Below are 14,110 nucleotides of genomic sequence, written 5' to 3'. Positions count from 1 at the left end.
TGCTGTACAGCTTTGCAGCCCATATTTTGGAACATTTGTTACCAATGAAGTGAAGTGCCTGTGCCATATTGAGGCAGACACAATTTTTTGGGGGGGCCACTTTGATGCCCTGCTACCTTACACTCACATTTCCTTGTTCTCTCAAAGCCTGTGTCCATCCTGCTTTAGTCTTTTCCCTTTTATCTGTGTGCAGAGTCAATCACAATTATTTGTTCATTCATCCAGTAGGGCAGCTCATGGTCAGTCTACCCCAACCTTCCTAAACTGTGGCTGCCTCCAAGGAGAAATAAAATGGCACAGAGCATCACTGCAGTCTCTTCTGAGGTAGGGAAGGTCATTTCCTGCATTTTCTTTCTGGGAAGTTTGCCTATTTTTGCCCCTTTCTGTCCAATTAGCTACAGCCTTTAATATTCCTACTCAGCAGATGAACTGCTCCTCTCAGGCAAACAGTCTACCATGGTGAGCTTTGATGCTCAAATTCCTGGTTTTTTTTTTTAAATGAGAATTCTTTCCAAGCCTAATAAAAAATAATACACTTTGGGAAGAAGTGAAGCTTATTCCCAGCAGAGAATCCAGCATGGTTAGATATACACTTGGCATTCAGACCTTGGGTACTTTTTGGAGGTTTCTCCTAGGTGCTGCGTAGGCAAGAAAGCTCACGCTCTGCACGCCAGACAGGATGGGACAGATAAATGAGCTGGATGTGGATTGGGTGAACAAGAAAATTACAACGAAATAAAGTAGAATTTAACTGACTAGCAGAGGCTTTTGTTTCTGCAGTTAGTTCCCTGTTCCTGGATCACCACAGCTGGAGGAAATTTCTGACTTTCTTTTTGGTGGTGAGGGGACAAGGAAGATGTGTTCTCTTGTACTTTTTGCCAAGAGGAACTGGCTACGAGAGCTGCAACATTACAGTAATAAACATATTTCATGCAGCCAGGGCTGGAAAATGTAAGGAGCATTGCTGCAGCCCGAGGATGTCTTTGATATGGAAAAAAAAATCTTCATCCGATGGCTTTTTGTGCCCCTGTGCAGGGTCAGATTCTTCACTAAGAGCAGACACTGCTGCCAGTATGCGATGAGCACTGAAAGGGTCATGTTCAAAGGGAAAGCAAATGAAACTTTCAGAAAACACCTCCAATGGAATCTCTGCCCTCAGCACAAAAGTAAGACAAAAGAAAGGCCAGCTTCATGGCTAGCTCACTGCACAAGTCCATAAAGATAAAAGTTCCTCGATTACATTTAGGTGAGATCCTCTTCTACAGAGACAATTCAATTGTCTCACATAGTAGAAACAATCCTGCCACGAGCATCCTATCTCAGTCATTGCTAAAGGCAACATTCATTGCTGGGCAGAGCAAGCTCAAAGCTTTAGCACCATTTAAAGAGCAAACATTTTTTTGTTTGATTGTTTTGGTTTTAATTGAATTTAATGTTCTTTTAAGGAGACATCTCATCCAAGCCACACAGGTCTGCACAGAGGTGAAACCGACACCTCAAGATGATTTTGGTGGCAGCACTTTTACCCGCTGAAACTACTGAGCAACTGCATTTTCCTACACTGCTGTAGATGTTTCTTCTGATCAGGATTTCTTTTGGAAAAAAGAAGAATTGGATATTCTCCAAAAACTGTCATCTGCAAACAACTGTTTACATCCCAAAGCCCTCATAGTACGATCAACACATGAAAAGGGAAACAGATTTTGGACAGCAGTCCTCAAAGTCTGTGCTATTACGTATAAATAGCCAGTTATTGCTGTGAAAGGTAACCAGTAACACTGAAGCCTGCTGCACTCAGCTGTGCCTATGGAGCCAGCAGAAATATGAATCACTTGGTGGATTAAGTGGATCATTTTTCCTTCAGCTCAGAAGATTAGCAGAACACGTCTTTTTCTGTTCGCACAGTACCCAGTGGAAACTGGGGCCTTTGTGAGTTACTCTAACAAATACATGTTTGCTTATTTGGAAGCATCCACGGGTTAGAATGTTAAAGAGACAATTGGGAAACAGGGAAGAGACATTGCAAAAACGAAACAAAGAGCTTTGTTTTGTTTTGTTTTGAATGTGGTAACTTTCTCAGCCTCTCAAAGACTCATCTGTACAGCAAGACCACCAGGCTGTTGGGGTGCTCACTGCTGGAGTGCCCAGTGCAAATGGAGAAAGGAAGCACTGGATCAGAGCTCCACTTCTCCTGATGGCTTAGTCAGTTCTGTACATTGTGCAGTGGGTGTTAAGGCTCAAGTGAGCATAGGGGGGCAAACATATATGTTCAGCTATTCCAGTGGCTGCATACTGCACCTGAGAACACACATACACCATTTAAATTGTGTTGGCTAGCTACACAAGAGAAAGAGGGTGAAGGAAGTTTTAAAGAACTCTGATTTCTATGTTGCTTTTACTTCCTGAGAAAACCAACTAACTTTCTTTTCTCCTGCTAATGATTGTTGTTAGCAAGAGCCTTGTTCATCTCTTCAAGTCCTCACCTTCTGCCTCCTCCTCTGTAATAAAAGGGATTCAATGGTGGCCATGAACCTCCTTTGCATGTCACCATGATTAACTAGATCGTGTGTGGAAGGCCAATTTGTCCTTGCTATTTTAAATCTGCATCTGTAGATAGGAGATTTAGTGTTAAATATATAATATCATTTAACAGTTACCTTTCTTTTTTTTTGGCACCGATGTTAGGACCAAGATGGTAAGAGGAGAAAGCCTTCTTACCTGCACTTTTGTGGAAGACAACACAAAACACCCTTAGTCTGATTCCACAAGCATACAAGCAGCCAACAGGCAGACAATAAAACCAAACCCACTACCACCACGGTTGGTAGTGATATCCTTGTTAGTAGAATTGGAAGCGGAATGGTGTTGGAAATGGAGCAATCCTTGAAGTGACAAAGTTGAACCTGATGCCAGAGCATCAGCTATAAAGCCACCTTCGCACCATTTATGTTGGTGGGACAAAGCATCCCACTTTCTGCTGCTCTCCCCAAGTTCCTCAGCTACCACTCAGACTGCCTGGCAGGCTGTTGCTTCAGCTTCCTGCCTTCCTCCTTCTCTCACCATCATCACAGCTGGCAGCAACAGACAGTTCAGCATAGGCACGGTTTTAGAAGAACAACCTTCCCATTTCACTCCTCCATCTTGTAAAGATTTACTTCATCTTTCCTGATTAGGATTAGCTCACTCATGAATATTTCATTGGGCAGAAAGAATGAAAAGTGTGTAGGCAATTCCACAAAATATGTTTAGTGCTGAAGATTTAGACACATTCCTGGTGAGTAAAGCGTACTCAGTGATTTCCAGCCTGTGAATAAAGCACCTTGACTGGAGAAGAGGGTTACTGGACACTTCCAGCACACTCTCATCTTCATCAAAGAAACAGCCCTCATGGGAAGAAATGCACATGGCAACATAAGAGCTGCTGACTGAAGTAGCCATGAGGAAGTGTGCCAAATGGCTTTCTTGTTCCCCATGAGATGTGGCTGAGGATGCAATTTACTTTCCAGTTCCCTTTTGAGATGAAGTATGGCTTGCACTACCACTGCTTAGGCTGTACTTATTCTGCAAATAACGATTTTCTGTCTTCCATGTGGCAACTTTTGCCCTGAAGTCACTCTTCAAAATAATCCTGAGCAACAGAGGCAACAGTCTTCTAGCAGGTTCAGAGCTGAGAGTTGGAGCAGCAGATACCTGTTACTATCAAAAATGCAGTCTTGGGGTGAGAAAAACTTTCTTCTGTATTTGACCTCCTAACATGTGGATAACTGTGCTGCTGACAGGACAACAGCGCTGTCCTGTCTCACTAATCCTTTGCTGCCATTTGGTGAAGACGTGGAGGGAGCAGACTTTGCTGCAAAGCCTTTTTGCTCCCTCTGCAGTCTGCGCAAGAGCCGTGGCCTTGGGAAGACTCTGCAGAAAGGTGCCAGAAGAACACAGAGACACCCAGCTCTTTTTCTTTCTTTATTTTTGTGGTTTTTTTTTTTTTTTTTTATTGAAAGCTTCATCAAAGAAAACAGAAGTTTAAACCTAACATCCACTGATCTACAGAAAGCCCCAGGAGTGGGAAAATGGCAGCTAGTTAGGACTGTGGTACAAATGGAAAACAAAACCAAACAAAAAAAAAATCATTGCAGTACAGATCTTTCAAAGACATTCTGAGACATCAGCACACAGATGTCCATATAAATAAGATTCATAATTTAATGTATCACAGAGGTTCTGTATTCTATGTTTTGGCTACAGTGAGGTCTGTGAGGGCTGTAAAGAACCTCTGTCCCCTTCGTGTGATGCACATTTTCTTGATAGGAAGTTCCATCTGCTTTCAAATCTGCTTTGATTTTTCTTGGACAGAGTCTGTTCTTCTTTAAAAAGGAAAACTATTAAAAACTCCTCTCTGCTTCTTGGTTTTACATAAAATTGTTTTGCCTCCAAAAGATAGTAGAATTTTCTTCCATGCTGGCCTACAGCATATTTTAATACTACTTTACTTTACATAAACATCATGTTCTCTTTAGGCTGTATTTTTGGGCTTTTAAAAATATAACTGTAAATTTCACCAGATTCATAAAATTATTATCCAAGAGAAAGACACTTAAAGGCAGCAAATGAATGTTGGGCAGGTACTCTCTTAAGGACAACAGATCTAGATCTTTCAAGGTGCTTACATCTTGCAGGATCTGCCCTACAAGGAAAAAGGGATTTGTGGACCTTTCAAAGGCTGACATTTTCCACTTCATTACACGTTTTCATTAAGGACAAATAACTCAGCTGTCACTGCTGGGGAATTAACAACTGAACTGAACAACTGAAATAAACACAGGAATTTTTCTGTAACATGGAATGCTAAACCAACACCAGGATTCTTTTCTTTTTTTTTTTCTCAGCCTTCCTCTCATAATTTTCTGTTTAAGACAGAGCATGTTAATAAAAGGGAGATAAAGGATCTCTTCTGCCTGCTTCGAGGCACAAAGGTGAGTAGGTCTCTGGGGTACATAGAGCACTGTAGGCTATTTGGGTGATGGGAGCAATAAAGAAAAACTTGTTGGTGCTTTTAGGGGGGAGGGGAGGAGAATAACTCCTCACACTGCATCTTTGCTGCTTGCTGAGATTCCAGAAATCTCCTTCACTGAGGGAGAGGAGAAATCTGCTGCTCACTCAGCCCTCCTTCTGAAAAAGTGTGCGTGCATGATTGTGTGTATGAGCATGTGAAATGGAAGGAATCTTCTTTACTAGAGTCATTGGTCATTAAGTAGAAAAGACTAGTATACCAGTTTTGTTTCCTGTTTTGCACTTCCATCACACCATGCCTGTTAGTACACATGGGCTACCGAGGAAGACCAGGGAAATCTCTTACACCAGGGCACTTCTTTTATATCCTGACCAATTTCATGTTAAATAAAGTTTTGAAAGGAAATGTTGACCATGTGTGTATCAAACATTACAATCTTCAACACCACATTTGGTCTCATCACTGAAAATGGATTGATTCACTACTTTAAGCACATTATAACTCTTTAGCATGACTCTTGCTCGGTGGAGTCCAGTGGGTCTGCCTAAACATGTCTTGCTCATGTCAACCTCAGCATTTAAATGAAGTGGCATGAGGAGCACCATCAAGCTTAAAATCATGAAGCACAGCAACTTCTCAAACATTTAGTATCAGTCTCATCCTTCGGTACCATAGACAACATAATATAGATCCAAATACTGTGACATATTAAAAATAAACTTTATTACAATGCAGGCTTCCTCAAATTTGCTGAGTTTTGGTACACATACAGACATAAATAATACCCTTTATTTGACTTTTGCTTGAGTCAAAATCCATTTGAATTCTTCAGCCCATTGCCCATTGAAAGCTTAAGCCCTCACTTCTCTAGTCACCAGCATTTGTTTTCCACAGCTGGGCACGCATCCAGATCGGAAGATGACACCAATGTGATGCCATTGCTCTCAAATATGCCTCATTCTGCACAATGGTGGATTTCTCAACCAACACAACCAAGGCGGTCTCCTGGTAAACAGAACTACACAAGTAAGCACAAGCTAAAGATATTTGAAGAGTCTGTTTCACTGGAAGGCAATAAGAGGACATTCACAATTTGAGACCTGACTGTCACAGGTGAAAAGTGCTTACAAAACCAGCATCAGAGCCAGATAGGAAGAAGAGTCCCTCAGCAATCTCACTGGAAACAGTGAGACTTTTCAGTGTCCTGATCTACATTCGGGTCAGCACCTGCAAATATAATACTCTCTTCGGTTCCACTGTAGAACTTTTTATCTCAATGTTAAGTGACAAGCTCAGCTATTCAGAATTTTCTAGCCATAATTCATATTTCTCTGACACCCCTTCTGTTTTTGTCTTTTAAGGTAAAACCAAAAATACCAAACCTGAACATCCATACTCAACTATTTCTGAGAACTCAGGTGCGATGGAAAGTACATACACAGTTCAGCTTATGGATTTGATGTTACTTCCAGGCCTCCGGGCCAGGCACTATTGCCTTAGCCTTCTAGAGTTGTTTCTGCATCCTTTCAGAAACCCTCCTGATATTTAAAGCTAAATTGGTAAGACAGACATAGATACTGACTTCACAAATTCAGGTCTTCAAATAAAGAATGAAAAAAAAAACAAAAGAGAGAGAAACACAAACAGATAATAATAAGAAACCTCCAAAAAGTCTTACTAGCCAGAACAGAATGAAAGTCAGTTTTAGATTTCACAGGCCACCAAGTATTCCTGTCCTATGGCAACACCCATGCAGCAAGTGTGCTGCTCTTCCACTGTTCTCTTCTATCTCATGATAACTTTCACAGAAGAAAGTTATACACTTTCTGAGTATTTTGCATGTTCCAAATAAATTTTTTCTTACCTTATGATCTATGAGTGTTTATACTTAAGGCTCACATTGTTTACAATTAATAGACTTTCAAGTACTAGGTCATTTTGGGGAGGGGGGGATCAGTAAGATGATCAGTTGTATTTAAGGGATCCATTTGCTTTCCTCTTCTTCTTTGCTTTGTTTCTTTTCAAACAGTATTGACCATTAGTATTTCAAACAGTATTGACCATTACAGCATGGAAAGAAAAAGGAACAATTCTAATACAGAATGCACTTGAAACACTTCAAAGTGACAGGCATTGTGATACCTTGTTGCCTATCTGGCTTAATAAAAACCACTGAGGTTGTTTAACTTTGCTGGAAACAAAAACAAAAAGATAGGAAAAATGTTTCTGAATGTATAAATAAAGCAGCAGAGTCCTGAATAGAAACAAGAAGGTACCTCAGGATATTCATCAGCCACATGGTAGCTACCTTGTAGCCTCATTGTTGATAGTAAATGAGACTTTTTGTGTGTCACATTAGGACTAACAGAGAAACAAATGTGTTTATTTCATAATTAACTGACTTATATCTGGGGTTATCTCTACTTGTACAAACAATTCCGAGAGAGACAGAAAGAGAGCACGTGTAGATAGGAAGAAAATAAGGCTAAATTATTTTTACCCCTCATATGCCCTCCAAAGGAAGAGGGAACCTTTATCCAAGGACAAAATTCGAGTGCCACTCTCAAAAAAAGCAACCAGTGATGAGACAGTAGGTGAAAGAGATTTTTTTTTTGTTCTGAATTGAAAACATGTCGTGGACATCATCGTTCTTTTACTTTGGCACCATCTGGTTTTCAGAAGTACTGAATATCACCAACTGCTCTGGATAAAAGTAAAAGTTGTTCCACTTTTGAAAATCAGGCCCTCTTCCTCTGGCGGAGAACTGTGAGAACTCCCATTTCTCTCTTTTCTACGTTGCATATCTAGCAGCCAATTCCTCGGGAAGCGCCTTACCCCCTCAACGACGTTAAAAAATACGATCTTGTTCTATCAATTTAAAAAAATATTTGTGTTCTTTCCCCCCCCCCAAAAAAAGTCAGGTTAGGGAAACACAGATCTCTCTTTTTTATTATTATTATTATTATTTTTTAAAGAATTGGGCAGCTGAATCAGATTGATCCAATACACGTGCTTTAATTTCATTCTTTTTAATGGATACCCTGTCTCTAATGCATCACAATGAACGTGGTGAAGCTTCCCTCTCTCCTGGCTGGAGGAAAGCTTAAAAATGCTTCTTTTCATTTTTACATGTAGATGCATGTATACATTTAAATGCTGCTTCTTTTCTGTCTCCTTAAGGAAAATAATAATCTTTTGACTTGCTTTTGACCTTTTTAGTGTGCCTGGAAAATGCAAGGGCCATAATAAAAATTTCTCTGTGGAAAGTAAGTGTAATTTGCCATGGGTTAGCTGTTTGGGTGGGTTGGATTGGTTGATGGGTTGGACACAATGATCTTGAAGGTCTCTTCCAACCTGGTTTGGTTTATTCTAATAAAGGTTTACTCTAATAGAGGTTTATTCAGTACATATTGTTGTACCCTCTTAACACAGAGAGAAGAACAAGGCTACTGATCTTGGCTTCTGGAGATGTTACAGCAGCCACATCACCAGTGAACTCCCTCCATATTCTCTTCCAACCTGGTTTGGTTTATTCTAAATAAAGTTTATTCTAAATACTTAATTCCTAAAAGGGATTTCAGCGGATTCAATTTAATCTCTCTTTTTTTTTTCGCCTAATCATATTAGTTATTGATTGTCAGCCCACATATTAAGACAACAGAAATGACAGCAGAGAAGAGTAATTTTTTAACTTCCTGCCTGCATGACAACACTATATCGTTTTCAACTTGCATGGGAGAGCTAAAACAAGAACAAGGATCGAATTCGCTTTCTCTTGCATCTATCTGGCAATTCCAACACACCACTGGAAAACAAACGTAGAATTAAGGTGGTTATGCCGCATGCGGGACGATGACAAAGACTGAGTTGAAGAAATGAATCTGTGGTACGTCAGAATTCAGAAGGAAGACTGTTTCAGTAGAAATACCAAAGATCAGGCAATTTGACAGGAAAAAAAAAGGCATCAAAATTAAAACCCACGTAGACGGTTTAGTTGGTAATCCACTCCCCCTTGCTTTGGGATGTTCTCCAATAGCACACCATCACCAAGCTTACAATACCAACTGTTCCACAATTTCCACGATAAACATATGCAGTATGTAAAACACCAGTGGAAGATAGTTTAAACGAACAAGAAAGTAAGAACTGGTCCGGCCATGTAGGTCAAATAAAGATAAAAAAAGAGAGAAAAGAAAACAAAACCTCTTATCTTCTGGACTGCGTTAGGGTGTCACTTCATCTTTGGTATAAAATAGGCCATCCATAGGCTGCATTTGTTCACAACTAGGAAAGACTACAGAAATTGTCAACAATTTCTTCTATCTATTGCTTTTTTTTTTTATTTTTTTGCACTTTTTTTTTTATTTTTTTGACCATAAGCTCCTATCTACTTAAGTTGGTTTTTTTTTTTGTTGGGTTTTTTGTTTTTTTGTGTGGGTTTTTTTGTTGTTTTTTTTTTTAATGCTCTTAAGCTAGGTTTTTGCAATGTGACAAGCAAAGCAGACTAAAAACTTCTTAAAGCTCATAAAAAAGACTGCAGATAAAAAGCACTAATGCTCCTGCTAGCGTTCACGCTTTGTAAATAAAAAAAATCTGCATTCTGCAAGAAAAAAACCCTGCATTCTCTATAATGCAGCAAATTTTTTCTCAGTCCAATAACTTTTACTGTAAAATGCTTTAGCCTTCTAGAATTCTGTTCTGTCAACACTTAAGACAAAGTTCATGAAAGTCCCAGCATTTTTTTGTTTTTTTTTTCCAATCCTTTCAGTTGCCACAGTTCCTTTATCATCAACTTTTCTTCAAAAGAAGAAAATCATTTTCTTTGAAACTGTACAGTTTGTGGTTTGTGGGTTGTTGGTTTCTTTTTTTTTGTTCACCCCAAAAACTCAGTCTGTTAAACTTCTGCACCAGCATCGGTGTGAGCAGTTTCGATTCATTCTCAGGTTTTCTAACGAGACGTTGACAGCTTGCCTTGTAGAGCCTTTGACGTCCTTAAAATTAAGGCAATTAAGATTCAAGATAAACCTTACCTAAACATTTCTTTAAAAAAAACCAAAACAAAACAAACAAACAACAACAACAAAAAGAAAACACCAAGATAACAAACCCCACTCTCGATTTAAAACAAGAAGAAAAATAAACTGAGAGATAAAGAGTAGCTTAATTTTTGAGGAAGACAATTGGTGTTCATCACAACTTGCTCCCTCTTGACATCATCAGTTTGCCTGTTAAAAACAAAACCAACAAAACAAAAGCAAACCAAACCAAAAAAACCCCAAACAACTAATCTAGCTACACCTCCAGGTAAATTCTGAATTCAAAAGTTCGTTCCGACGAAATGTCAACCCAGTATTTTTTTCCCTCTGGGTTTTTCCTTTCAATAAGAAAAACAACAACAACAAAAAAAGAGCAAAAATAAAACTGTCAGACTACATGATGGAACCATTTGCACAGCACATAAAAACACTGTTTTGTTTTTGTTGGGAAAGGTAGGGAAAAAAGAAGAAAGAGGAAAAAAAACCCCAAAAGCATTCATTTGACGCCTGTGCAAATTGGAAGCCAACTTCTTGTTCAGCGAAGTTTCTCCATTCAAGGCAAAGATTTCAGACCGACATTCTTCAGTCTTGTTTATTGTCTGTAAGAACAATTGAATTAAAGTGGTCATTAAGTCAAAACAACTTTGAAATATGCTCCTCTCCTTTTTTTTTCTTTATCCACCCAATTCCCTTTAAAAGTCATCCAAGCTAAACTAACTTTGCAGCTGTTTAAATATGATACCACCGCTAAGCTGAAAACAGTCAGGCAGAAAAAGGGAACTCCTGCTTTGGGGACATTAACACATCCTAGGCAGATGAATTCACTCTTGTTAATGCTATGCTTAATGGGCAGTCTAACTGCATTGAAATGAGATTAATATGTGCCTCAGCACTGTGTAAATATTTCCAGCGTAATACAATAAGAGAATTAATATGTTCACAATAATAAGTGGCACTCTGTTTTTGATACTACTAATAAAGCAAAGGATAAAATTCCAATAAAACTATTCATCCAGTTTGCTAAAAAGAGCACAAATTCTGATGGCAAGAACAAGTTAGGCTGTGGAGAAGCCTGCTTTATGACACAGTTATAGCTAACTAGTAGTCATGAGGTCTTGGGTGACTGCCCAGGGAGGTGGTGGAGTCACCATCCCTGGAGGTGTTCAAGAGGGGATTGAATGTGGCACTTGGTGCCATGGTTTAGTAACCATGAGGTGTTGGGTGACAGGTTGGACTTGATGATCTTTGAGGTCTTTTCCAACCTTGTTGATTCTATGATTCTGTGATTCTATGACTCTAACTGAATAGAAACAATGAGAGTGATATTAATTAGAAAAAACACAATTTTTGATCATATAGGGTCAAATCTTTCTAAATTTTAGCACAGAGAATAAGTTAAACTATCAACTCTTCTCTTACAGAAGATAACTCTCACTTTGTACTTTTGAGGTTTGATTGTCATTTAAAGATAATATCACATCAAACATAGGAAGACTATATGAGACCTCTGAGGAGATGTAAAATCCAGGTCTAAATACTGTTTCGCGTGTAGGGCTATCAGCAAGGGTTAACTGTAGGCTTTTCCTCCAGTCCTCAAAACTTGTGTGGGGAAAAAAAAATAAATCCTTTTCCAACCAAAGTTCAACACAAGAAAATCCATCCCCTTTCCTTTTACAGGCATTTCTGTGTTTATCTTGCTCAGCTCTAAATTAATTTCAATGTTAGGAGTTAAATTGTGAAAAATGTTGATGCCACAGAGCTATTTTTTTCCAGGATGGTAAATTAAAAACTAACTTGAACTTTAAATATCAGTTTATCAAATTACTTTTTCATTGCATGAAACCTGAAAATTAGTATTTTGAAGGCGGTAACAGATGTATGTGGAAAGCAGCAACCAATTATTTTCTTATAATTTTCTCTGCCCAATTTCCAGCAGAAGTACCCAAGCTGGATGCTCACCTCCTGAGGTTGTACTGCCAGTCTAGGTCGAGTAGCCACCATATGTATGAAAGACCAATTCCACTGAAGGATCAAAGCACATACTCCCTAATCTAAGTTCTATAGAGAGAGAGTGATTGCCCATTGGAATGGGCTGGCCAGGGAGGTGGTGGAGTCACCATTGCAGGAGGTGCGCAGGAGGAGACTTGACAGGGTGCTTGGTTGCATGGTTTAGTTGGTTGGGTGGTATTGGATGATAGGTTGGACGCGACGATCTCAAAGGTCTCTTCCAACCTGGTCCGATCTATTCTATTCTATTCTATTCTATTCTATTCTATTCTATTCTATTCTATTCTATTCTATTCTATTCTATTCTATTCTATTCTATCCTATCCTATCCTATTCCATTCTATTCTATTCTAACATGGCACTGGGTTAGTTCACAAAATGCTCTGGAAAAATGCAGTTTATTTTTCCACATTTAAAATCAGGAGATCCATTTATCTCCAATTCATAAATCTCACAGTTTGTATGTGCTGAATGCAAGATTTCCAAGGAGAAAAAAAATGCATGGTTCTAAAATAATTAAGGTGGTTCCCTCACTAGTGATGCCTTCTGCTTGGAAACCAAAGACTCTTTCTCCTATATTGCTACACAATAATAGGTAGCCAGTATTTTGACAAGAAATTACCACTTCTGAACACCTTATGAGTGGGATCCTTAAGACAGCATATCAAATAAAAGCATATGTATGCTGATAAAAAAAAGTGGAATGTAACTTTTAAGTCTTGTGGTTTGGTTTATTTTCACTTACAAAGAGAGTACAGAGTCTTTATGCTACTCAGGATGTTCTGAGTACCTTGCCTCTTCTTTGTTGCCTGCAATTTTATGATTGTTGCAAAGAAAAATAATTATAATGAAATACACTGCTTTTGTCCTGACTGATCAGCTCCTATGAAATACTTTCATAGCACTTGCCTTTTCCTTTGCCTACATCTGACAAAATCATTGTCCAGTCATGTTAATTACCTCTCCTGATACTGCTTTGTAAGTTTGCGTGTTGGGTGTGATGCTTGCTGCTGATAAATGTGTCTTTCAAAGAGCAGACTAATGAAATGATGGTTTAATTACAAAAGATCTTCACTTGGTATCATATTAAAGGTTACTGAAATATTCTGGCAGAAGTTGGGTTTTTTAAGACAAGGATTGTGAGCCACCAGCGTGCGCATGGCAGGGGGGTTGGAACTAGATGATCCTTGTGGTCCCTTCCAACCCTGAATGAAACTATGAAACTATGAAACTTGCAGCCCAGAAAGCAAATCACATCCTGGGCTCCATCAAGAGAAGCACAGCAAGCAAGTTGAGGGAGGTGATTCTCCCCCTCTGCTCTGCTCTGGTGAGACCCCACCTGGAGTACTGCATCCAGTTTTGGAGTCCCTATTGCAGGAAGGATCTGGACATGGTAAAACGTGTCCAGAGAAGGGCCACAAGGATGATTAGAGGGCTGGAGCACCACTCCTATGAGGACAGACTGAGGGAGTTGGGACTACACAGACTGAAGAAAGGGCTCTGAGGAGACCTTATTGTGGCCTTCCAGTATCTTAAAAGGGGCCTACAAGAAAGCTGGGGAGGGACTTTTTAGGGTGTCAGGTAATGATAGGACTAGAATAAACCTTTATTAGAATAAACCAAACCAGGTTGGAAGAGACCTTCAAGATCATCGTGTCCAACACATCAACCAATCCAACCCACCCAAACAGCTAACCCATGGCACCAAGCACCCCATCAAGTCTCCTCCTGAACACCTTCAATGACGGCGACTCCACCACCTCCCTGGGGAGCCCATTCCAATGGGCAATCACTCTTTCTGTATAGAACTTCTTCCTAACATCCAACCTGAACCTCCCCTGGCGCAGCCTGAGACTGTGTCCTCTTGTTCTGGTACTGGCTGCCTGGGAGAAGAGACCATCATCCGACTAGGGTGGATGGAAAAAAAAAGTAATGGGTAAATTCAGATTGGATGTTAGGAAGACGTGTTTCACCATGAGTGTGGTAAGACACTGGAACAGGTTGCCCGGGAAGGTGGTAGAAGCCCCATCCCTGGAGGTTTTTAAGGCCAGGCTGGATG

At 39.6% G+C, this 14,110-nt stretch overlaps 1 protein-coding gene across 9 annotated transcripts in view; it reads right to left on the bottom strand.

Moving 5' to 3' along the window:
* Nucleotides 1–5,712: 5,712 nt before the first annotated feature.
* The window catches only part of RBMS3 (RNA binding motif single stranded interacting protein 3), a 929,122-nt gene continuing 920,724 nt past the window's right edge, over nt 5,713–14,110 (bottom strand). For all 9 annotated transcript variants that reach the window (XM_068152893.1, XM_068152894.1, XM_068152892.1 and 6 more), the window contains one exon: nt 5,713–10,643. In XM_068152893.1, the coding sequence (XP_068008994.1) occupies nt 10,637–10,643 (7 nt within the window). In that variant the 3' untranslated portion in view covers nt 5,713–10,636. The remainder of the gene's footprint in view (nt 10,644–14,110) is intronic.

The sequence above is a fragment of the Melanerpes formicivorus genome, unplaced genomic scaffold, assembly GCF_026170545.1.
Source record: "Melanerpes formicivorus ecotype bairdi unplaced genomic scaffold, bMelFor1.0.p_v2 SCAF_24, whole genome shotgun sequence".
NCBI lineage: Eukaryota > Metazoa > Chordata > Aves > Piciformes > Picidae > Melanerpes > Melanerpes formicivorus.
This window is presented reverse-complemented; position numbering and strand designations above follow the sequence as displayed.